The 27,706-nt window shown below is 24.9% G+C and overlaps 2 protein-coding genes across 4 annotated transcripts in view; one reads left to right on the top strand and one right to left on the bottom strand.

Moving 5' to 3' along the window:
• The window catches only part of LOC123264703 (protein spinster), a 9,511-nt gene extending 2,770 nt beyond the window's left edge, over positions 1–6,741 (top strand). The window contains exons 3-9 of one of the 3 annotated variants that reach the window (XM_044728129.1): positions 1–340; positions 1,541–1,675; positions 1,739–2,000; positions 2,550–2,648; positions 3,888–4,080; positions 4,319–4,427; positions 6,037–6,144. The exon at positions 1–340 is cut by the window's left edge and continues 16 nt beyond it. In XM_044728129.1, coding sequence (XP_044584064.1) covers positions 1–340; positions 1,541–1,675; positions 1,739–2,000; positions 2,550–2,648; positions 3,888–4,080; positions 4,319–4,380 — 1,091 coding nt within the window. In that variant the 3' untranslated portion in view covers positions 4,381–4,427; positions 6,037–6,144. Of the gene's footprint in view, positions 341–1,540; positions 1,676–1,738; positions 2,001–2,549; positions 2,649–3,887; positions 4,081–4,318; positions 4,428–6,036; positions 6,145–6,623 lie in introns of those variants that run through there. The other 2 variants (XM_044728131.1, XM_044728130.1) reach the window with 2 other exon arrangements.
• A 1,555-nt stretch (positions 6,742–8,296) lies between these two features.
• On the bottom strand, positions 8,297–27,491 carry LOC123264707 (carbohydrate-responsive element-binding protein). The gene is made up of 11 exons (XM_044728136.1): positions 27,043–27,491; positions 25,450–25,778; positions 21,050–21,156; positions 17,771–17,844; positions 17,412–17,531; positions 14,989–15,202; positions 13,868–14,646; positions 11,066–12,063; positions 9,602–9,725; positions 9,400–9,529; positions 8,297–8,584 (listed from the first exon to the last, which is right to left on the bottom strand). The coding sequence occupies exons 2-11, from the start codon at positions 25,767–25,769 to the stop codon at positions 8,460–8,462; spliced, it is 2,991 nt and encodes a 996-aa protein (XP_044584071.1). The 5' UTR covers positions 25,770–25,778; positions 27,043–27,491; the 3' UTR covers positions 8,297–8,459.
• Between the last annotated feature and the right edge of the window lie 215 nt (positions 27,492–27,706).

Raw genomic sequence — 27,706 nt, forward strand, 5'->3', positions numbered from 1 at the left:
TCCTCTTCAGAATGTGCGTCGGAATTGGCGAAGCGAGTTATTCAACAATAGCACCCACGATAATAAGTGATTTATTTGTAAAAGACACTAGATCTAAAATGTTAGCGCTGTTTTACTTCGCTATTCCCGTGGGAAGCGGGTTGGGGTATATTACCAGCGGTAAAATAGCCCAAGCGACTGGCAAATGGTACTGGGGATTAAGGATAACTCCTGGGCTAGGAATCTTAGCGATCCTTTTAATTTTATTGTTTGTCAGAGACCCTGCCAGGGGAGAAAAAGAAGGTGGTTCTCATATTTCAAGCACTTCGTGGTCTATTGATATTAAAGAGTTGTTAAAAAAGTAAGTTATTTTTTTTGGACAAAAAATCTCTAGATACATAATAAAGAAATGACCTTGTATCTCGTGAACTATTGACATTTTTAAAGATGTGACCTCATCTCGATCTTACACTCATCAAGACCTTTCATTGGAGTACCCACATCGATTTTTCATATATTTTATATATTGATATATATATTATATATATATAAATATATGAAAATGCATGTGGGTACTCAAGTGAAAGCTCTTGATGAGTGTAACATCGGGATGAGCTTATTATCTTTAAAAATGTCAATAATTAAGAAATTACCTTGTATCTCGTGAACTATTGACATTTTTAAAGATGTAAGCTCATCTCGATGTTACACTCATCGAGACCTTTCATTTGAGTACCCACATCAATTTTTTCATATATTTCATATATTATATGTATATTACATATATATATATATATATATATATATATATATATATATATATATATATATATATATATATATATATATATATATATATATGAAAAATGCATGTGGGTACTCAAATGAAAGCTCTTGATGAGTGTAACATCGGGATGAGCTTATATCTTTAAAAATATCGTAAGTTGACAAAATACAATATAATTTCTTAATTATTGACATTTTAAAGTTATAAGCTCATCCCGACGTTAAACTCGTCGAGACCGTTAATTTGAGTACCCACATTAATTTTCATATATTTTATATATTTACATATATTTCATATATTATATATATAAATATATCAAAAATGCATGTGGGTACTCAAATGAAAGCTCTTGATGAGTGTAACATTAAAATGAGCTTATATCTTTAAAAATATCGTAAGTTAACAAAATACAATATAATTTCCTAATTATTGACATTTTTAAAGACATAAGCTCATCCTGATGTTACACTCATCGAGACTTTTCATTTGAGTACCCACATCAATTTTTCATATATTTTATATATATATATATATATATATAAATATATGAAAATGCATGTGGGTACTCAAATGAAAGCTCTTGACGAGTGTAACACCAGGATGAGCTTATATCTTTAGAAACGTCAATAGTTAAAAAAGTACAGTGCAATTTAACAGAAATTATTATTAAAGCAAAATTTTATTTATTTATAGTTCACAAGTTATGGCAGTCACATAGTGACTGGAAGGTTGCTAGTAATTAATTATTAAATATTAAACATAAACTATTTTCAGTCCAAGTTTCATGTTATCAACGGGAGGATTCACTTGTGTGGCATTCGTAACTGGTGCATTGACTTTATGGGCGCCTAAATTTTTACAATTAGGCATTAAGTTACAAAAATCAGAAACTGATCTGGCTACTGATGAGTAAGTTTTAAAAAATTTTCTAATTATTTCTTAGTTTTAAATTAAACATATTTTTTCTTACAGTGTATCGTTTATCTTCGGAGTGATAGCAATGTTAGCAGGTCTTCTGGGAGTCCCATTAGGTTCAGTATTGGCTCAGAAACTCAGGGTGCGGTATCACCAAGCAGACCCACTTATCTGCGCGGTTGGAATACTCATTAGTGTTCCATTAATATTCTTCGCACTAATAACAGCAAATACAAATGCTACTTTATGCTACATTCTTATCTTCTTCGGGCAATTAGCTCTTAACCTTACTTGGTCTATTGTTGCTGATATTTTATTGGTAAATTATTATATTTATTTATTTTTTTTTTTAACCAGAATTAATTAAATTTTAATCAATTAAATGAATAATAAATCACTTTAAATAATTAAATTTAAATATTAGAATTAATATTTCAAAATTTCAAAATTTCAAAATTAATGCTTTTAAATTTTTGAAATTAAAGCGACCATATTGGTCTTATAAAAAATTTTTAAACAAAAATTTTTCAAAATTTAATTCTAGACAAAAAAATTTCATAATTTTTTTTTTAAGACCATCAAGAAAACTGTAATTTTAAAATTAATGCTTCAAATTTTAGCTAATTATAAAAATCTTAATTTTGAAAATTACGGCTTTTTTATTGGTCTTAAGAAAAAATTATAAGTGACATTATTTTTTATAAAATTAAATTTTGAACAACTTTTATTTCAAAAATTTTTTTATAAAATCAATATTTTCGCTTTAACATAAAATTTAAAAATTATTAATTGTTATTTTAAAATTAAGTAAAAAATTCTGGCCGAAATTATTTTAAAAAAATTTTTAATAATAAAATTAATATTTTAGTATGTAGTAATACCAACAAGAAGATCGACAGCTGAAGCGTTTCAAATTCTTGTCGCTCATGCGCTTGGTGATGCCGGTAGTCCTTACATCATCGGATTGGTAAGGAAATATATTTTATAAATAATAAATTTAAAAGTAATTAAAACTAGCAACTTTGCAGTCACTATGTGATTGCCGTGACTTGTGAACTATAAATAACTAAAATTTTGCTTCATTAAATAATGACTTTTGTTAAATTACAATGTACTTTTTAACTATTGAAGTTTTTGAAGATATAAGCTCATCCCGATGTTACACTCATCAAGAGCTTTCATTTGAGTACCCACATGGCATTTTTCATATATTTTATATATATGGTATTTGTGAAATATATAAATATATAAAATATATGGAAAATTGATGTGGGTACTCAAATGAAAGGTCTCAGTAAGTGTAACATCGAGATGAGCTTATATCTTTAAAAAAGTCAATAATTAAGAAATGAGGTTGTATTTTATCACCTGATGATGTTATTGAAGTTATGAGCTCATCTTGATGTTACACTAATCGAGACCTTTCATTTGAGTACCCACATGATTTTTTTTATATATTTATATATTTTATATATATATAATATGATATTTATATGAAATATATAAAATATATGAAAAATTGATGTGGGTACTCAAATGAAAGGTCTCAATAAGTGTAACATCGGGATGAGCTTATATTTTCAAAAATGTCAATAGTTCACAAGATACAAGGTCATTTCTTAATTATTGACATTTTTTAAGATATAAACTTATTTCGATATTACACTCATCAAGAGCTTTCATTTGTGTACCTACATGCATTTTTGATATATTTTTGATATATACATATATAGATATATATAATATATATAAATATATGAAAAATTGATGTCGGTACTCAAATTAAAGGTCTCCATGAGTGTAACATCAGGATGAGATTATATCTTTAAAAATGTTAATAGTTCACAAGATACAAGGTCATTTCTTAATTATTGATATTTTTCAAGATATAAACTCATTTTTAAGTTACACTCATCAAGAGCTTTTATTTGAGTACCCACTTGCATTTTTGATATATTTTTCATATATACATATATATAATATATATAAATATATAAAATATATGAAAAATTGATGTGGGTACTCAAATAAAAGGTCTTGATGAATGTAACATCAGGATGAGCTTATATCTTTAAAAATGTCAATAGTTTACAAGATACAAGGTCATTTCTTAATTATGTAATTAGAGATAGAGATTTTATCGTATGAATACACAGGCTACAAAATTTTACTTATTCTCTTAATAATATTAATTAATTTTTAATAGATGTCGGAAGGATTAAAACCAGCACTAACACCACTAGGGCCTTTTGATGACTTCGCCGCGTTGACGGAGTTCCGCTGCCTTCAGTATTCATTGTTCCTAACAATCTTCTTCGAAGTCTTAGGAGGTTTCTTCTTCCTTCTTACTGCGATCTTTATCGAGAAAGACAAAGCTGTCGTCGACCTAACGATGGCGGGTAAGTAATTAGTTGCTTGTAAAAATGCATTTTGATAGCCAATAGCTCTTATAGATAATTATTTATTATTTATGTATGCTCATTTTATTTTATTTTATTCATTTTGAATCAACAGAAATATTTTAACACGCTTTGTAAATAGCGCAGCTTGCTAGTATGTAGTTTAGTTGCAATGTGTTTGGTCAATTTTTTAATTATCTAAGAATGTAATTATTTAAAATAACATCTTTTTATCTAGTACATGAATTGGTATCGAGTTTGGAGTTGAACCCTCTGTATGTGAGTGATGAATTTAAATAGTCCTGTTTTCAAGTAGCAAGTTGAGATTCAAGAATATTGTTATTTTGGTAATCAGGTTACTCTGGTCTATTAAAATTTATTTCTATTTATATTTTGTTTTGTTTAGATAAATTTATATATTTTTTTTTTCGTGTAATAACTTTAGAAATTTCTTTTTCTTAATTATATGATACGAATAAAATTGAGAAATTTTTAAAATTAAATTTTATTCTAATAAAATTGAATTTTATAAATTTTTTTTGCATGATAAAAAAGGCGCTTAAAATCTATATAATTAAGAAATGACCCTGTATCTTGTGAACTATTGACATTTTTAAAGATATAAGCTCATACCGATGTTACACTCATCGAGACCTTTCATTTGAGTACCCACATCAATTTTTCATATATTTTATATATTTATATATATGTATATATGAAAAATATATCAAAAATGCATGTGGGTACTCAAATGAAAGCTCTTGATGAATGTAACCTCAGTATGAGCTTACATCTTAAAAATGATCTTGTATTTTGTGATCTATTGACATTTTTAAAGATATAAGCTCACCCTGATGTTACACTCATCGAGACCTTTCATTTAAGTACCCACATCAATTTTTCATATATTTTATATATTTATATATATGTATATATGAGAAATATATCAAAAAAGCATGTGGGTATTCAAATGAAAGCTCTTGATGAAAGTAACATCAGGATGAGCTTATATCTTAAAAAATGTCAATAATTAAGAAATGACCTTGTATCTTGTGAACTATTGACATTTTTAAAGATATAAGCTCATCCCGATGTTACACTCATCGAGACCTTTCATTTGAGTACTCACATCAATTTTTCATATATTTTATATATTTATATATATATGTATATATGAAAAATATATCAAAAATGCATGTGGGTACTCAAATGAAACCTCTTGATGAAAGTAACATCAGGATGAGCTTATATCTTAAAAAATGTCAATAATTAAAAAATGATCTTGTATTTTGTGTACTATTGACATTTTTAAAGACATAAGCTCACCCTGATGTTACACTCATCGAGACCTTTCATTTAAGTACCCACATCAATTTTCCATATATTTTATATATTTATATATATGTATAAATATATAAAAAATATATGAAAAATTGATGTGGGTACTCAAATGAAAGCTCTTGATGAGTGTAACATCAGGATGAGCTTATATTCTTAAAAACATCAATATCTAAAGAAGTACAGTGCAATTTAACAAGAGTCATTATTTAAGAAAGCGAAATTTTTTTTATTTATAGTTCACAAGTTACAGCAGTCACGCAGTGACTGCAAGGTTGCTAGTATAAATAATTTTTTTTTAATTATAAAAAAATTAATTTAGTTAAAAATAATATTTTACCGCTAAATATTTTTATAATCATAATAAATGGATCCGTATTTGCATACAAAATATTTTTATAAACATTGCACTTAATTTTCAGTTTAATTAATAATATTTTTTTTTTCTTTTTAACAGATTAATCATATTGTTATTGAATGGTAATTTTTCTATAAGTTATTTCAATGATTTAATATAAAAATCATTCAATAACAAATTATAATAAAACCATTTATTTCTCAGCATACGCATGGGAATATTATTTTATTATTTAAAACTTACAACGATGTTTCTTGCAGCTGAATGTCTAAAAGCTAAGAATAATGGGCAAGCAGAATCAACGCGTTTGTAGAAAAAATATTATTCACCAATGGGCCCTCATCTGACTAGTTATGCTCCGTAATATGGTACTTTTCATTTACATTATTTTTTTTTTATCATTTTTTCCTCAACATTATTCTCCATTACATTATTACATACCATAACATTAAATTAAAAATTTAACCAGTAATTAGATTTAGTATTATCAATCATGAATCTTGACCAACTGGATTATTTGCTGGTCCAACAGAGGTACTCTCAATTTCCGCTTTTTTAAAATAAATGTTAAAAATATAATTTTTATTAATGTCACTTGTCATATAATTGCACTTGTGTTGTTACAAAAAAGCTTTTTTATTAATTAATAAATAATATTTTATAAGATAAAAGATGAAGCTTGCCTATTTAAAAAAATTTTTTTTAGTAGTGGCTTTATTTTTTTTTTTGCATGAAAAATTTTATAAATTTTTGACAAAATTAAAAAAAAAAATTTTTTTTTTTTTCAGATAAAAATTGTCGATGAATATTTAAAAAATTTTATAAATAATTTTTTAAATTGTTACAGATAAAAATGAAGCCGAGTCAATGTTAGGAGACAATGAAGACAATGAAAGATAATTATTATAAATGTACAGTAATATTTTTTGACTGATAGATTAGTGCAAATAATTAATAATATTTATACTTATTACTTCAATCAAACTATACTTTTTTTTTTTTACTATTTAACTATAATTAGGGTGGCGCAAAAAAACCGATTATTTTTTTTTTTTTAAGTCTCGAGTGAAAAAATGTTAGTTTTTGATGTATTAAAAAAAAAAACATTTTTAAGAGGTCGCTCTAAATTTTTTTAAATTTCAAAAATCGAATTTTTTTTTTTTTTTTTTAATTTTTTCTCTCATTGCGTCATAATTTTACAGACCAAAAAAAAATAAGTTCCTGAAAGTTTCAGTTCAAAATTTAAATTTTGAATGGTCGCTCATAATTTTTTTTTAAATTTCAAAATCAAAAAATGCTAATCCAATTAAATAGTCACCAACGTACCATAAATGTCGAGAAAAACTTTTTATTGCTGCTGAACCTAACTTTTGATTTTACTGAATAAAAAAAAAAAAAGAAATGCATGGAATTTTAATTTGAATATTAAAAGGTCGCTCAAAAAAATCTAAATGCACTAATAAATTGAAAAAAAAGTTATGAGCGACCTTTTAAAATTTTAATTTTGGTCTGAAACTTTTAGGAACTTATTTTTTTTTGGTCTATAAAACTGTGACGTAACGAGAAAAAAAAAAATTCGATTTTTGAAATTGAAAAAAATTTGGAGCGACTTATTAAAAATTTTTTTTTGAACTATTCCTTGAAGAGAGCTCTTAGAACATCAAAAACTAACATTTTTTCACGCGACTCAAAAAAATAAAAAAAAATAGTCGGTTTTTTTGCAAAAACCTAATAACAATATATACGTAATTTTTTTTTTTTTTTTTTTTTATAAAAAATTAGCATTGTCTTATTTCGACAAAGGCTGTGCATTGGTGGTCCCTAGAATGATAAAAAAATAATTTATTTTTAAACAAAATTAAGATTGTAAAATTGTAAGATATTTTATATAAATTATTGATGAATAATTTAATAATTAATTTTATTAAAATATTTATAAATAATTAACGAACTGTTAAAAAAAATCCATCCTTGTTAGTAGGCTTAATTTTTTACAAGCAATAAATAAATAATAAAATATCTTTATAATTATTTTAATAATTTATATAACAAATATAAGTAACTGTTTATTAATTAGTATTTTTACATTTAATTGTAAATTTAATAGCAAATTTTTTTTTTCTTTTTTTGACATCCGCTTTTAAATATTTTCCAAGTGCCGATTGGTATAAAAAATATTCAACAATTTTCTTATAGGTACTCTTAGATTAATATTAATTTTATAATTTACATAAGTATATATATTTTTTTTGTTCAAAGTATGGAACGCTTTAATTTTAATTATATAATTATAAAAAGCTTATTTTTCGGCAAGTTGAGGCCAAAAATTTTAAATTTTTAAGCTTTCCATACTTTTGATTATATAATTTGTACCTTTTTATAAAAAACAATTAAATATCAATTATTAAGATTGACTATTGAGAAGTTTGAAAAGATAAATTGTTAAAAAAATAATATATTGAAATAAAAAATAAAATTTAGATTTAAAAACTTCTCAATTATCACGCTTAGATTTTAAAAATATTAATTAGTGTTATCTTTTAATTGTGACGAGAGATTAAACAATTGCACTTGATTTTCGTCAACAATTAATTTGTGCCATACACGATGGTTTTAATAAACTTATTAATGAAAGACAATAATATTATTATTTATTGTAAAATAATATTTATCAAGGTGACATTTATTGTTGAGTTGATTTTTGCTTGTCTGTACGATTTACAGCTGCTAGAGCTTCTTCAGGTAAGCGCTCGGGGTCTGTTAGTATGTCTGTTGCTGTACAGAGATACCTTAATGAATTCAATACAGCTGAAATTAAATTTAGAAATTTTTTAATTAATAAATTTATTGCAAAAAAAATTTTTTTTTAATTATTTATTAAATTTTTTATAATTATTTAATTAATAAAAATTTTAAATATTAAAAAAAATTTTTTTTTTAATTAAATAAGTGAAGATAAATTATAAAAAATTGTTCAATTATTTTAAGAAAAATTTTTTTGTTTTATTAAAATAAAAAACAAAAAAATTTATTAATTTAGAAATTTTTTAATAAATAAATTTAATGAAAAAAAATATTTTTTTTAATTATTTATTAAATTTTTTATAATTATTTAATTAATAAAAATTTTAAATATTAAAAAAAAATTTTTTTTAATTAAATAATTGAAGATAAATTATAAAAAATTGTTAAATTATGTTAAGAAAAACTTTTTTGTTTTATTAAAATAAAAAAAAAAAAATAAAAATGATTAATTTAGAAATTTTTTAATTAATAAATTTAATGAAAAAAATTTTTTTAAAAATTATTTATTAAATTTTTTATAATTATTTAATTAATAAAAATTTTAAATATTTGAATATTAAAAAAAAAATTTTTTTAATTAAATAAGTGAAAAAATGAAATAAAAAATTGTTGAATTATTTTAAGAAAATCTTTTTTATGATTTAAAATTTTTTTAAAAATAAATTTATTGAAAAAAAAAAATTTTTTTTTAATTAATTAAATTTTTTAGACTTTTGTTTTATAATTATTTAATTAATAAAAATTTTATATATTTAAATATTAAAAAAAAATTTTTTTTAATTAAATAAGTAAAAAAATAAAAAATTAAATTAAATTACCTGGTCTAAGGTCTACAAGAGCACAATATTGATCAGCCCACATAACAGTACTCCTACAAAGATCATTGATACTCGCAGTTGATACAGTACCATTAAATGAAATCAACAATGACTCCAAAACTTTGCTGAACTGAAACACAAAAATTAATTTAAATAAAAAAAATTTATGTAGGTATACAAATGAAAAATAATAAATACTAACAATCCAAAATTTCCAATTTTCTTGAGTACGTTTGCGGACATAATCATCGTACATTTCCTTTATTTTATTAGATCTCTGTCGAGATACAGGTGCTCCTGTTGCAGGTAATTGAGACTGACTATTACTGTAAAAAAAAAAATAAAATTAATAAAATATATTTATTTATATATATATATATATATATATATATATATATATATATATATATATATATATATATGTATATTATATATATATTTATGAAAAATATATCAAAATGCATGTGGGTACTCAAATGAAAGCTCTCGATGAGTGGAACATCGAAATCAGTTTATATCTTTAAAAATGTCAATAATTAAGAAATGACTTTGTATCTCGTGAGCTATTGACATTTTTAAAGATATAAGCTCATCCCGATATTATACTCATCGAGAGCTTTTATTTGAGTACCCACATCAATTTTTAATATATTTTTTATATTTACCTATATATAAAATATATACATATATAAAATATATAAAAAATTGATGTGGGTACTCAAATGAAAGCTCTTGATGTGTGTAACAACAAAATGAGTTTATATCTTTAAAAATGTCAATAATTAAGAAATGACTTTGTATCTCGTGAGCTATTGACATTTTTAAAGATATAAGCTCATCCCGATATTATACTCATCAAGAGCTTTCATTTGAATACCAACATGCATTTTTAATATATTTTTCATATTTATCTATATATAAAATATATAAAAAATTGATGTGGGTACTCAAATGAAAGCTCTTGATATGTGTAACAACAAAATGAGTTTATATCTTTAAAAAATGTCAATGATTAAGAAATGACTTTGTATTTTACGAATTACTGATATTTTTTAAGATATAAGCTCATCCCGATGTTACACTCAACAAGACCTTTCATTTGAGTACCTACATCAATTTTTCATATATTTTATATATATTTATATATGTTATATATGTATATATGAAAAATATATCAAAAATACATGTGGGTACTCAAATGAAAGATCTCGATGAACGTAACATCAAGATGAGCTTATATCTTAAAAAATGTCAATAATTAAGAAATTACCTTGTATCTTGTGAAATATTGACATTTTTAAAGATATAAGCTCATTTCGACATTACACTCATCGAGACCTTCCATTTGAGTACCCACATTAATTTTTCATATATTTTATATATTTATATACATTGCATATATGTAAATATCAAAAATATATGAAAAATGCATGTGGGTACTCAAATGAAAGCTCTTAATGAGCGTAACGTCAAGATGAGCTTATATATTTAAAAACGTCAATATTTAAGAAAGTACAGTGCAATTTACCAAAAGTCATTATTCAATAACCCAAAATTTCACGGAAATTTCGTAGTGACTGCAAGGTTGCTACTGTTCTACTATTCCAATATTACATTAATTTAATTAAGGTAGCACAGGTTCAAAATTAATTAAAAAAATTCCTACCTAATAGAAGTATTAAGAGAATCAATTTCCTGCCTCAAGCTATCCATTTCTTCTTTCAACAAATTCCTCTCGCTCCTCAGCTGCCTAATATACTCCGCGCCTTTTTGCAGCATGGCAGCTTTACTGAGCTTAGCATTAGGATTCTGGTTCAGCTGCGGAATAAGACTATGAAGAGTATCAAATCCATTTTTAATATTATACCTCCGTTTTTGTTCAGCGTGAATGTGTCCAACGCGCCGAGACTCTTTGTACTGTCCCCGCTCGCTGGACTCTCCTTTAACATAAATCCTAGAGGGCGACAGAGGACTGCCGATGCTCATGGGACTGTGAAGAGGACTTATGCTCAAAGCTTGGGGACTGTGAGCAGAAGAATCATTTGGAGACCCGGGACTGTTCTGCTGCTGACTTGGCACTTGACTGGGACTCGGGCTTTGGTTCACGCCAGAAAGAATTGGGTTCGTCAACCCGCGTTGAATCGCAGATTGTCCTGATTGTCCTGCTGGAGTTGCCAGAGTCTGCACACTGACCCCAGGATTGCTCGGCAGCATGTTAATGGGAAGGATATTTTTAATACCCGGGTTGTTCATCGTCGGGTTGGACACAGTCGTGATAATTTTCTCCGGGCCGCTGGTCACTGTGTACAACCCGGTCGTGTTGTTGGTCAACAGGTGGGCCAGCAGGACGTTGTTGTTGATGTTCAATGCTGGGTCGCTCACTGCTGATACCAAAGGCGCCGGGTGATTTCTGGTGACTGACAGCGCCGAGCTGCTCCGTGAACGATTCCGAGCCTTCATCTGGTACTTTGGCACTGCAAATATGTCCTCTTTTTCCGGAGTTGAGGAACAACCACCGGTTGGGCGGGGAATTATTTTTTGAGGGGGGAGAGATGTTGATAGGTCCAGACCTGATGGCTTGCATTGCAGTAATATGTGCGGTTGAGATGGGTTTGTTGAGGAGACGGTGACTGTCACTGGTTGGGCTGCGACTTTTGAATTACACTGTAAAAAAAATTTTTTTTTGATACATAATTAAGAAATGACACTGTATCTTTAGAAATATTGATGTTTTTGAAGATATAAGCTCATCCTGATGTTATATTCATTAAGACCTTTCATTTGAGTACCCACATCAATTTTTCATATATTTTATATATTTATATATTTCATAAATACAATATATATAAAATATATAAAAAATGCCATGTGGGTACTTAAATGAAAGGTCTCGATGAGAGTAACATCGAAATGAGTTTATAACTTAAAAAATGTCAATAATTAAGAAATTACCTTGCATCTTGTGAAATATTGACATTTTTTAAGATATAAGCTCATCTCGATGTTACACTCATCGAGACCTTTCATTTGAGTACCCACATTAATTTTTCATATATTTTATATATTTATATATATGTATATATGTATATATGAAAAATATATCAAAAATGCATGTAGGTACTTAAATGAAAGCTCTTGATGAGTGTAACATCAAAATTAGTTTATTTCTTAAAAAATGTCAATAATTAAGAAATTACCTTGTATCTTGTGAAATATTGACATTTTTTAAGATATAAGCTCATCTCGATGTTACACTCATCGAGACCTTTCATTTGAGTACCCACATTAATTTTTCATATATTTTATATATTTATATATTTTATATATATGTATATATGAAAAATATATTAAAAATGTATGTGGGTACTTAAATGAAAGCTCTCGATGAGAGCAACATCAAAATGAGTTTATATCTTAAAAAATGTCAATAATTAAGAAATGACATTGTATCTCGTGAACTATTGACATTTTTAAAGATATAAACTCATTCCGATGTTACACTCATCAAGACCTTTCATTTGAGTACCCACATGAATTTTTCATATATTTATATATATTATATATATATGTATATATGAGAAATATATCAAAAATACATGTGGGTACTTAAATGAAAGGTCTTGATGAGTGTAACATCAGGATGAGCTTATGTCTCTAAAAATCTCAATATTTAAGAAAATACAGTGCAATTTAACAAAAACCATTATTTAATGAAGCAAAATTTCATTTATTTATAGTTCACAAGTTAAGGCAGTCACATAGTGACTGCATGGTTGCTAGTTTTTATTATTATAGTAAAAAATTTATTTTTCAATTTTTACTCTAGAATTTTAATTAAAATTTTTACATCAATATAAAAAATTAATTTTTTATTTTTCAATTTTAAAATTTAGACTAAAAATCAATTTTTAACTCAAATATCTAAACAAAAAATTCTAAAAAATATTTTTCAACCAAAAGTTGTTCAAAATTCAATTAAAAAAAAAAAATTCTCTTATAATTCCTTCTTAGGACCATTAAAAAAGCCGTAATTTAAAAAATTAAGATTTTTATAATCACCAAAAATTTTAATAATTAATTTTGAAATTACGAATTTTTTATTGATCTTAAGAAAAAAATCATAAGAAATTTTTTTTTAACAAAATTAAATTTTGAACTTTTGTTTAAAAAATTTTTTTATAGGACCAATATTTTCGGCGTAAAATCAAAAATTTAAATAATTTATTTCAAAATTGTGGAAAAATTGTAATCTTGATTAATTTAACTAAAAAAATAATTATTTTATAAAATAAAAAATAATTTTCAAGTCTTAGATAATTTTTTGCTCCAATAAAAGTCCAAAAAAAATTGAAAAATTTTTTTAAGCCAACAATTTTATTTTTATTAAAATTAACAAAAATTAAAAATCAGAACCTTTAGAAATTATTTTAAAATTGCTTGAAAAATTTATTAAAAATAGTACAATTACCTTATATTTGTACTGATTGTATGACTGTGACGAAGAAGAAGTAGAAGAGCTCGAAGAAGAAGCTAGAGTCGTGGTAGGTAATTTGTAAGTCTGAGGCACTATCTTAAACGGATCAGAAATTTGCGGCATGGGCCGTAAGACGCGCTGCTGAGGCTGTGACTCTTGAGGGAGAGAAAAATTAGTGACCAGGTTGACACTGTCCATGGTAATTTGACTTGAATTTAAATTGATAGCTTGGCTGTTGGTATTAAGCAGAGGCTGGAGCTCCTGAGAATTGTAACTGCGTGAAGGAGTTTGATAAATAACTTGCGAGTTTTGATTAAACGTTTGCTGGATCACGCGGTTGCGATTGGTAGATCTTCCCCGGGATTTTTCCTTCAAGGGACTCTGACTCTCGTAGGGCTGGCGGCTGGAGTACGAGTCGACGACGTTCCCGCGGTAGTCTTGCGGCTGGGTGTAAATTTTAGCGGTGTACTGGAGGCTCTGCAAGTCGCTTTGCTCTTGACGCAACGATTGTTGGACCGCGACGTCATTAGAAGCTTCCGATAATTGAGCTACCTGGTTGATTTGATTCATAGACGCCATTAACTCGGAGTAATTGTCCGAGTAATTGCTGTTGAGAGCCCCGTTTCGGAAAATGTCCTCTTCTTCGGGCACTGGTGGGAGTTTTGAGTTTAAAAATTCTTGCAGAGGCTCCAGAGTGTCCATAAAGTCGTCCAGATTCGGCTGCAGCGGTCCGAGACTTGGTTGGATAAAATCGGCGAGACTCGCTCCTCTTGCTAGAAATATTGAAGTTTAATTAATAATGAATATTTAATTAATAATGAATAAATAAATGAATTGATTAATCAATAAATTAATTAATAAATTAATTAATAAATTAATTAATAAATTAATTAATAAATTAATTAAAAATTAATTAATAATTAAAAATTAATTAATAATTAAAAATTAATTAATTAATTAAAATTAATTAATTAATTAATTAATTAATAATTAATAAATTAATAATTAATTAATTAATAATTAATTAATTAATTGATAATTAATTAATAATTAATAAATTAATAATTAATTATATATTGGAGAATTTTTTTAAGATTTTTTAGTAAATAAAATACCGATTTCACGAGTGTCAGGAAAATGATACGGCTGGTTGGCAGTTATTGTTGAGAACAATGTGTCTGTCATTAAATCCATGTAATCTTCATCGACCATCATACTATCCGGGCCTTGCATACCACTCACTCCGCCGTGTGAAATCATGCTCCCAGAAAAACAAGATGATGGTGTCATTCCACCGGTGTCCCAATCTAACATATCCATTGACTCCAACTGGAAGAATTTTTATTATATTTATTGTGAATCATAATTAAGAAATGACTTTGTAACTTGAGAACTATTGACATTTGTGAAGATTTAAGCTCATCGCGGTGTTATACTCATCAAGACCTTTCATTTGAGTACCCCTATCAATTTTTCATATATTTTATATATTTATTTATATTATATATACAAATATATGAAAAATATATCAAAATCCATGCGGGTACTCAAATGAAAGCTCTTGATGAGTGTAACATCATAATGAGTTTATATCTTGAAAAATGTCAATAATTAAGAAATGACCTTGTATCTTGTGAACTATTGACATTTTTAAAGATATAAGCTCATCCCGATGTTACACTGATCGAGACCTTTCATTAGAGTACCCACATCAATTTTTCATATATTTATATATTTTATATATTATATATATGTATATATGAAAAATATATCAAAATGCATGTGGGTACTCAAATAAAAGCTCTTGATGAGTGTAACATCAAAATGAGTTTATATCTTGAAAAATGTTAATAATTAAGAAATGACCTTGTATCTTGTGAACTATTGACATTTTTAAAGATATAAGCTCATCCCGATGTTACACTCATCGAGACTTTTCATTTGAGTACCCACATCAATTTTTCATATATTTCATATATTTATATATATGTATATACGAAAAATATATCAAAATGCATGTGGGTACTCAAATGAAAGCTCTTGATGAGTGTAACATCAAAATGAATTTATAACTTAAAAAATGTCAATAATTAAGAAATTACATTGTTTCTTGTCAACTATTGACATTTTTAAAGATATAAGCTCATCCCGATGATACACTGATCGAGACCTTTCATTAGAGTACCCACATCAATTTTTCATATATTTATATATTTTATATATTATATATATGTATATATGAAAAATATATCAAAATGCATGTGGGTACTCAAATAAAAGCTCTTGATGAGTGTAACATCAAAATGAGTTTATATCTTGAAAAATGTTAATAATTAAGAAATGACCTTGTATCTTGTGAACTATTGACATTTTTAAAGATATAAGCTCATCCTGATATTACACTCATCAAGACCTTTTATTTGAGTACCCACATCAATTTTTCATATATTTTATATATTTATATATATTATATATATTTATATATGAAAAATATATCAAAAATGCATTTGGGTACTCAAATGAAAGCTCTTGATGAGTGTAACATCGGAATGAGCTTATATCTTTAAAAATGTCAATATTTAAGAATGTACAGTGCAATTTAACAAAAATCATTTTTTCAAAAAGCAAAATTTCTTTATTTATAATTCAAAAATCACGACAGTCACATAGTGACTGCTAGGGTGCTAATTTCTATAATTTTGTCTTTGGTGTACTTATATGATGAGTTTTTTAAATTAAATTTAGGATCATTGGAAAGAAGACTTGAATTAGTGCATTTAAAATATTTCATTTCCTTTTCTAAAATAGTTCATTCATTATGATAACTTTTCGAAGTAGTTAGAAATAGATTAGAATTTCGCGATAAACAAAAATTGTTTATTTATTTATTTTGTTTTGTACATGTCAATGTGGTTAGTTGTCAAAAATTAATTAATATAATTAAGAGACTAAAAAAAATTTTTAACGGGTATATCTTTATCGTTAATTGGGTTTGATATTTTTTCAGCGATAGTCATTTATAATTTAAATAATTGAGAGAATAAGGAAAATTTTCCGATGAGCATATTATTATTTTTAAAGGAATTTTTGTAGTTTAATTTGGTATCATCAGAAAGGTCTTCATAAGAATTAGTGCCTTTTAGTTTAATATATTTTTTAGTAGTCAATTTTTTATTTAAAGTTTTTTGAGGAGTTTTTAATAGTTTGTTGGTTCTATAAATTTGTTCCGTGACATTTGTCCATTAAATTATTAGTAATTGATCCTGTGATAGCACTATTATTTGTAAAATTTATTTAAAAAGTACCCAGACTATGTATAGTGTCATAAATATCAAAAAATCATCAAGTCTAAATTTTCTTATTTACAATCCTTAATTTTTGGCAGTCACGTAGTGACTGCTTGCTAGTAAGACTTCAAAATTTTAATAAATTAATTTTTATATTCACTTAAAAAGATTCTTAAAACCATAATTCAAAAATTATTTTTCTCGATCAAGTACTTCTAATCTAATTTTTCTACGTGAAAAAATTAAATTACCATCCCATCCTTGTTGGTCCATCCCAGAATTTTGTTTCGATAAAACATGCGCCATTTTTTATACTCAGCCGTAACAGCCGCGAGTTTTCGCTTCCAGTATTTGCCCTCGAGCACCACAGCCTGATAAAGATAAATATAAATAAAATAATTAACAATAATAATAATTGTACAGCAGAAAAATTTTTAAAAATTTCCACTGATTTTTATTATGATAAATGATTGTAAAATGTGAAGAAACTTTACGAAGCCAGACACGATATAATTAGAACGTGATATCTATGTAGAGTTTCTTTTAATTGAAACTGTCTGTACTCGATTATTGTTGCAAGTGTTATATTATTGTATTATTAAATACTTACTTCAGGTTTATTGTGAGTATCAACATCCAGAGGTGATGCAAATTGACACACCAAAGTATTTTGTTTTAATATAACTGCAATGATAAATTTATAAAATTAATACCTTTTTTTTTTACATTATTTAAATTTAAATTAAATTAATAATAAATAAATAAAAATTGTATCCCTTAAAAATAATTTTTTTTATCACCAAAAAATATTTTTTTTTTTTTATAAATAAATATTTACACTTGTTTAATTACTTTACTCTAGTTTTTGACTTTATTATATTTATAATATGAATAATAACTCTTTTTTTTTTATTAGTACTGTTACTTCAAGACAAATTAAAAATACAATGACTTACAGGACTTATGAAATAGTTTGGATGATATCGCGATGTTAACTGATTAAAGAAAGTTTAAGTTAAGAATTAAATTGTAGATTAAATGTAGTAGTTACAATAATAATAATAGTCATATTTATGATGAGTTATGAAAATAAGTAACGATATTTCATAAGAGAATGATTCAACACGTGGTTAAAGCGTGTTTGCTTTTATTGACATCTTGTAATTTATATGTCTTATTAGTAAAATAAAAAAAAATAATTTTTAAAAATTAAAGATATAACTTTAACTCTTCGCATTATTTTCTTATCTTTAACTCGACCGCTTATTTTAAACTTATCCAATTTTTATTTTTAGTTAATTATTTTCTCAGTTATTCATTTTATTACTCTAGTTAATCCAATTACAATGATATCAACTATTATTATAATTATTATTACTGTTTTAAAATATTTATTCCTACAAATCATCGTTATTATTATTATTATCATCATCTATATTATTGAGAGAATAAGCAAAATTTTGTGGCAAGTGTATTTATAAGATAAAATGGGTTGTTATGGTTAAATTTGGTATCATTAGAAAGGTCTTGACCGAGAGTTGTGCCTTTTTAAGATTTTATATCATTCTCACCAATAGTCAATTGATGATGATAAGAATTTAGGCTGCATTCGAAAATGCTCTTTCTCTAGATACATAATTAAGAAATTACCTTATATCTTGTGAAAGATAGACATTTTCAAAAACATAAGCTCATCCTGATGTTACACTCATCGAAACCTTTCATTTGAGTACCCACATCAATTTTTCATATATTTATATATTTCACAAATAACATATATATATAATATAATATATAAAAAATGCCGTGTGGGTACTTAAATGAAAGCTCTCGATGAGTGTAACATCAAAATGAGTTTATATCTTAAAAAATGTCAATAATTAAGAAATTACCTTGTATCTTGTGAATGATTGACATTTTTAAAGATATAAGCTCACTTTGACATAACACTCATCGAGACCATTCATTTGAGTACCCACATCAATTTTTCATATATTTTATATATTTATATATTTTATATATATGTATATATGAAAAATATATTAAAAATGTATGTGGGTACTTAAATGAAAGCTCTCGATGAGAGCAACATCAAAATGAGTTTATATCTTAAAAAATGTCAATAATTAAGAAATGACATTGTATCTTGTGAATGATTGACATTTTTAAAGACATAAGCTCATCCTGATGTTACACTCTTCGAGACCTTTCATTTGAGTACTCACATCAATTTTTCATATATTTTATATATTTATATATATTATATATATATGTATATATGAAAAATATATCAGAAATGCCATGTGGGTACTTAAATGAAAAGTCTCAATAAATGTAACATCGAAATGAGTTTATATCTTAAAAAATGTCAATAATTAATAAATGACCCAATATCTTGTGAACTATTGACATTTTTAGAGATATAAGCTCATCCTGATGTTACACTCATGGAGACCGTTCATTTGAGTACCCACATCAATTTTTCATATATTTTATATATTTCACAAATAACATATATATATATATATATATATATATATATATATATATATATATATATATATATATATATATATATATTAGGGTGTGTCAAAATGTAACTCCCGTGGAAAACCTTTTAAAATTGGAATTTTGAGTTCCGCTTTTAAAAGGGGCTGTGTTTGGGCATTCCCTGAGATATTTTGGGGTGGGACAAATTATTTGATTTTCATAGAATTTTTTAACAGAAACTTAGTTTAGGCATTTCCGGTGAAAATTCAAAATTTGGCCGGAAGTGCCCAATTAAATCTCCTGTTAAAAATTCTATAAATAATCAAATGAATTCTCTCACTCCGAAATATCTCAGGAAATGCCCAAACACAGCTGCTGTTAAAAGTGGAACTTAAAATTCCAATTTTAAAAGGTTCTCCACGGAAGTTACATTTTGGCACACCCCAATATATATATATATATATATATATATATATATATATATATATATATATATAATATAATATATAAAAAATGCCATGTGGGTACTTAAATGAAAGCTCTCGATTAGTGTAACATCAAAATGAGTTTATATCTTAAAAAATGTCAATAATTAAGAAATTACCTTGTATCTTGCGAATGATTGATATTTTTAAAGATATAAGCTCACTTTGACATTACACTCATCGAGACCTTTCATTTGAGTACCCACATCAATTTTTCATATATTTATATATATTTAGATATATGTATATATGAAAAATATATCAAAAATGTATGTGGGTACTTAAATGAAAGCTCTCGATGAGTGTAACATCAAAATGAGTTTATATCTTAAAAAATGTCAATAATTAAGAAATCACCTCGTATCTTGTGAACTATTGACATTTTTAAAGATATAAGCTCATCCCGATGTTACATTCATCAATACCTTTCATTTGAGTACCCACATCAATTTTTTATATATTTTATATATTTACATATATATTATAAATATGTATTTATCAAAAATATATCAAAAATGCGAGTGGGTACTCAAATGAAATCTCTTGATGAGTATAACATCGGGATGAGCTTATTTCTTTAAAAATGTCAATAGTTAAAAAAGTACAGTGCAGTTTAACCAAAGTCATTATTTAATGAAGCAAAATTTTATTTATTTATAGTTCACAAGTCACGGCAGTCACATAGTGACTGCGAGGTTGCTAGTTATCATTATTATTATTATTGTTATTGCCATTGTTACTTTCAATATTTTATAATAATAATAATAATAATCTGTCACATTAATTTTTTAAAAATATTTATTTCTAAAAATTATTGTTATCATTGTGATTATTATTATTATTATAACAATATTTCATGCTCTAAATTTTTAAGAATTAATTAATAATAATAACAAAAATAATTTAAGACTTACATTGCATATGCCAACATCTCCAGATAACATTATTCAATCTTATCTTGTCTTTCCATCTTAGCCGTATTCCTTTAAATCGATTCCACTTAGGTGATGTTAACTTCTGTCTACAACAAATTCCATTATTTAAATAAATATTAAATTTTTTTTTAAACTTAAACACTTATTACTAATCCACTAGTAAATAATTATTTAAAAATAAAAATTTACTGAACTAATTGACAGTAATTTTCAAAAAGATTACATGCTTTTTTATACTATCTTTAATTGCTTATTATTTTAAGATCAATCGATCAATTGTATTTAATTTTTTTCAATTAACTCCAGCTTTACTTTACTCGAGTCATAAGTATTTTCCTCATTACTCGGAATTAAAATATTTATTCACTCTTTTTTTGTCATTTAACAAATAGACGTCAATAAAATTTTTTATAAATTATCTTATCGTATTTTATTAAATTGTACGGTATTATTTTTCTAAAAAAAAATAATTATGCCAACTTATTTCTAAAGTCACCACAATTATTTTAAAATTTTAATTTTTTAAAATTACGGATTTAAATTAGAAATTTTTTTATAGTTCATTTTTTTACAAATAATTTCAACCACTCTAAGTACAAGTTACATTTTTTAATAATGCATAAATATAATTAACTATTGTAGAGTTAAAAATAAATTTATTTTTATCTACAAAAATTTACGAAATAGAAATTAATGATTACGTTAATTAAAAATCTAATAAAAAATTAATTTTAAAAATTAAAAAACTTTTAAAAAAATCGATTAATTTTTTTAACCGGATAAAAAATTATTACGATTGCAAAATATCATTAAAGCTTTTTTTTTTAATTATTTATAGATTTTTTAATTAAATAAAAAAAAATAGAATTTTATTTTTAAATTAAAAAATATTTAATTAATTTTTTCAATAAATAAAATTTTACTTTTAAACATAATTTAATTAAGTAAATATTATTAATAAAGATAGATAGTTATTATTTTCAGCTGAGGTACCCGTAAATATTATTGATAATTAAATATAAATAATTATTTAATATTAAATTTAGCTCCTAAGATTTCTAGACTTAATTTTAGAGCCAAGTCGTTCGATAAATCCTTATCATCAGATAAAATTGTTTGTCGCGATAATGCAAGACTTAATAAAATATTGAGAAAAATGAAAAATTCAAAGTAAAAATAATAATAATAATTATTCTTCTAAGACACAAGTTATAAACTAATAAAATATGACAGTGCATTTTGTAATAAAATAAAATAAAATCCATTTCCTGGTAAAATAAAATTAAAAAATAATTTACTCTGAATTACAACCGTGTCATAGGTCAATGGTGATTTTAAAATTCTAATCGAAAAGAAAACAAACTATAAAAAAAATGAAGGCGTGGACGGAGGCTTGATTTCGTTGCTTATCGATAAATGCTCATTAACTATCTGATGACGTTACAAATGTCAGCCTTGAATCTTGATAAAGATAATCCCTTGTACTTAAATACTCGTAATTAATTTTTCCATATCACACAATCTACAAACTACTTAAAAATTTTATTTAAAAAATTCTAATTTTTTTAAAGGAATAAATTAAGTTATAACGATAAAAATAAACATTAATTTATATGATAAAATTACTATTAACCACGTGCGTATTTTTAAAGCGATAATGACATCATTCATTGAATTGTTTATCGCACGTGGTCTAACCACTAATTTTTTGTTCGATAAAAAACAATATATTTGTTTTAATTTAAATAGACGACTAAATAAATTTTTAAAAAATTGGCTTGATAATTATCTATTTTATTAAGAGAATAAGCAAAATTTTGTGGCCAGTGTATTTATATGATAAAATGCCTTTTAATGGTTTTATATAATCCTCACCAATAATCAATTTATGATAAGTACTTAGGCTGCATTAAAAAATGCTCTATTTCTAGATACATATAATTAAGAAATGACATTGTATCTTGTGAACTATTGATATTTTTAAGGATATAAGCTCATCCCGATGTTACACTCATCAAGACCTTTCATTTGAGTACCCACATTAATTTTTCATATATTTTATATATTTATATATTTCACAAATACCATATATATAAAATATATAAAAAATTCCATGTGGGTACTTAAATAAAAGGTTTCGATGAGTGTAACATCGAAATGAGTTTATATCTTAAAAAATGTCAATAATTAAGAAATGACCTAGTATCTTGTGAAATATTGACATTTTTGAAGATATAAGCTCATCCCGATGTTATACTCATCAAGACCTTTCATTTGAGTACCCACATCAATTTTTCATATTTTTATATATATTATATATATATGTATATATGAGAAATATATCAAAAATGCATGTAGGTACTCAAATGAAAGCTCTTGATGAGTGTAACATCAGGATGAGCTTACATCTTTAAAATTATCGATAATTAAGAAATGACCTTGTATCTTGTGAACTATTGACATTATTAAAGATATAAACTCATTCTGATGCTACACGCATCGAGACCTTTCATTTGAGTACCCACATGCATTTTTTATATATTTTTTATATATACATATATATGATATATATAAATATATAAAATATATGAAAAATTAATGTGGGTACTCAAATGAAAGGTCTTGATGAGTGTAACATCAGGATGAGCTTACATTTTTAAAATGATCAATAATTAAAAAATGACCTTGTATCTTGTGAACTATTGACATTTTTAAAGATATAAGCTCATCCTGATGTTACATTCATCAAGACCTTTCATTTGAGTACCTTCATCAATTTTTCATATATTTATATATTTTATATATATGCATATATGAAAAATATATCAAAAATGCATGTGGGTACTCAAATGAAAGCTCTTGATGAGTGTAACATCAGAATGAGCTTATATCTTCAAAAACGTCAATATTTAATAAAGTACAGTACACTTTAAGAAAATTATTTATTTAATAAAACAAAATTTTATCTATTTATAGTTCAACAAGTCACGGCAGTCACATAGTGACTGCAAGGTTGCTAATAAAATATTTAAAATAGATAAATAAAAATAAAAAACAATTTATAAATACCATTGATTATTTATAAATAAAAATTTAAAAGACGTAACGTCACTTGCGTTCAATTGTAATGTTGATGTTAAAGTTCTCAATGTTCTCTCTACTCATTAAATTCAATCGTCTATTATCAAATGCATTACGCCACTAAGCCTACATACTCTTTGATTTTTTTTTTTTTTTACAATCATCTAAAAAAAATATCAACAGCTAAATAAATCCTCCGAGTGCTAAAATAAAATATAAAATAAATAAAAAAAAAAAAAAGTATTGCGTTCATTGACCACCAATAATTACGTAAGTATATTTAAAGCAACACGTGGTTGTTCCTTCCCCTTTTTATAAAACTTTAGTTCTATAATCGTGCATTTTATTTTTTTCTTTTTTCAACTGTATTACATCTGAATACTTTTTATAAAAATAATAGTAATTTAAATAAAAAGTATTACTTAAATTGAGTAAGTAATTTAGATGAGATCAAAGTCCGGAGATAATTTTAAAAATTATTTTTAAATAATATTTCGATATCAAACCAAAAAAAAATATCTCTTATTAAATAAAATATTAAGGAAGTTCGAGCGAATCTAATGTAAAAAATAATTTTCAACTTTGAGCTTTGAAATTAAGTATATGTATAAATAAATACGTAATTTATCTAATCCCAAAATTTAAAAAAGATTCACCGTTTAGTTACTTAGATATTAAATTTTAAAAATCACATATTTTATCTCCTTAAACACGGGCTCTTATGGCGGACAAACTTTTGTCGAGACTTTAATTATTTATTTCAATATTAACCTCCCAACTTTAACGGATAAAAAACTATACACGCAAAACTTGGATTATTGCAAAATATAAAAACAATTTAATAATAATACATTACCGATATAATTTTTGAAATATTTAAAGTTAAATTTTATGTTTGTAACTGGTTTATCGTCAGCCATTTATTCGAATAAAGATTTGACAACATCGCGTCAACAGCTGAGAAAAAACAAAAGGATATAAATATAGTTACAGAGAGAGAAATGTTTAACTCACACACTCATCCACGTCTCTGTTATGGGTATAATCAAACGCGCTAATGCTAAATCTGTTTATTTATTCCGGCAAGTAATAAATACCAAAGTCATTTTATTACTTTACTTTATTAAATAAGTAAAAATCATCAATTATTAAATTGTTTAAATTATTTTAAATTAAAACAAAGAATTTTTACGAATATTGGGAAGACTAAAATTAAAAAAAATTTCAACATTATTTTGACTCATTAGTTACGCTCGAACTTCCTTAAGAAATAAATTTTTAAATTAAAATTTTCTCACCTGTAAGCCAATGACATGCACTGAAATAATTTATTTAATGAATTTTCAATCAAAGATTTCGGCATTAATTTTTCCGGAGCGAGACCCACTGGTGCTATTGTTGTATTTCTCACAGCCTCCTCCTCAGGTACTGGTACAGCAAGCTCGTCTTCGTCATCCTGAGCCTCGGCTTCAAAATCCGAGACCATAAAATGCCCCGAGTGAATTGTTTCTCTCGAGTCTTTCGGAGACTCTCTCTTCAGACGGTGGACACTCGTGTTTAACGACGACATTCCGCGTGTTGTTATCATTGGTTTTCGGTACATCAACTCAGTCTGCATTTCCTGTAGCTGAAAAAATTTATTAATTATTCGTATTTGCAATAAATATCCATGGACTTTAGACTTTTATTTTTTTACTATTTATGTATCACTTATTTAAATAATATTAATTTATTTATGGAAAATTTATCACACCAATTTTATATCAAAAAATAAAATTTTAATGTGAGTGTAGATTTATGTGGATATATATATTTAATATTATAAGAACACGCCTTGCATTAGCAACAACCAATTGGCACGGTTTAATAAAAAAGAAAAAAAAAAAAAGTTCGCGCAGCTTTTATTGTAAATGTCTATCAGTAATTAAATAGTTTGTAATTCACTATTTAAATATCTTCATTTATAATCAGGACAGCTGATAAATAATTACTCTGGTTTTAATTAATAAATTTAAATAAAATGAATCTAAATAAAAAAATAAATTATTTTTAATATAAAATTTAATTTAATAAAAAATTATTAAGATAATTTTATTAAAATTTAATTATAAAAAAAAATAACCAAAATAAGTTTATTAAGATTTAATCAAAAAAAAATATCAAAATAATTTTATTAAAAAAAAAAAATTATAAAAAAAATTTTATTAAAATTTAATTAAAAAAAAATTATCACAATTATTTTTAAAAAAATTATCAAAATAATTTAAATAAGCTGAATATGAAAAAAAAATAATTAAATTTTTTATTAAAATTTAATTAAGAAAATTTTTTTTCATTAGAATTAAATTAAAAAAAAATTTTTTTTTTTAACTTTTTCATTAAAATTTAATTTAAAAAAAAATGATCAAAATAATTGAAATAAACTGAATATGAAAAAAAAATAATTAAATTTTTTATTGAAATTTAATAAAAAAAATTTTTTTTTACAACTTTTTCATTAAAGTTTAATGAAAAAAAAATTATCAAAATAATTTTATTAAAATTTAATTTACAAAAAAATTATCAAAATAATTTAAATAAACTGAATATGAAAAAAAATAATTAAATTTAATTAGAAAAAAATTTTTTATTAAAATTTAATTAAAAAAAATTATTTTTTTGCAATTAATAAAACTTAATTTTTAAAATTTAAATAATAAATATTAATAAATAATAAGTACATATTGTAATAATTAATAAAAAAAGACATTAGACAGTGAAAGAGAAAATTTTAGTGTCAGTGAAGGCGCTAATGCTGTTTTTATTTTTTTATTCCACTAAATTATATATATGTGGCGTATTTATATGCAAGTATAAATGAGTTTATAAAGAGAAGGGATGTGACAAAATACCTCGTTATTCCTCGTGGCGACTTTTTATGTTTTTTTTTATATCCAACGATTTTTTTTAGATTATTGATAACAAGTCAATTATTGATACATAAGACACAGTGGCGTATTTAAATATACAAAGTATGACAAGTATATAACGATTTAAAAATTCAACAGCACGTTAATAACTAGTAACTAGATAATAAAAAATAAAATATCAACAGACGCCGTCAATTATTAATTTACACGCAATGAGCCCTGGTTTCAGCCCGTAAGCTTTGCTCCGCGGTACACCCAGTTTCATGCTGCTACGGCGATAACATTTTATTTTATTTTAGTTTTAAATGTAAGTATTGTTTTAGAAAGACAGGAATATTCTGTCCATGGATATTTAAGTGTTAAATAATTAATAACAGCTGAGTAAGGCGAACGTGCGCCTCGAGCGCAGACTGCACCCACACGACTGAAGCTACACTACCGCCAACTGGCGGGTTCTTTCAAAAGTTCTTTTTGCGCATGCGCAAAAAGTAACATTTTGCGCATGCGCAGACATTTTTTTTTATTTTTAAAGTTTTCTTTTGTTTTTAAAATTAATTTTGAGTTTATAATTTATAAATTATAATTATTATTATTTATTTAAGAAAATTTTATTGTTTTATTGTTTATTTTTTTTGCAAAAGCATTT

This window comes from Cotesia glomerata, linkage group LG5 (assembly GCF_020080835.1).
Source record: "Cotesia glomerata isolate CgM1 linkage group LG5, MPM_Cglom_v2.3, whole genome shotgun sequence".
Classification (NCBI taxonomy): Eukaryota; Metazoa; Arthropoda; class Insecta; order Hymenoptera; family Braconidae; genus Cotesia; species Cotesia glomerata.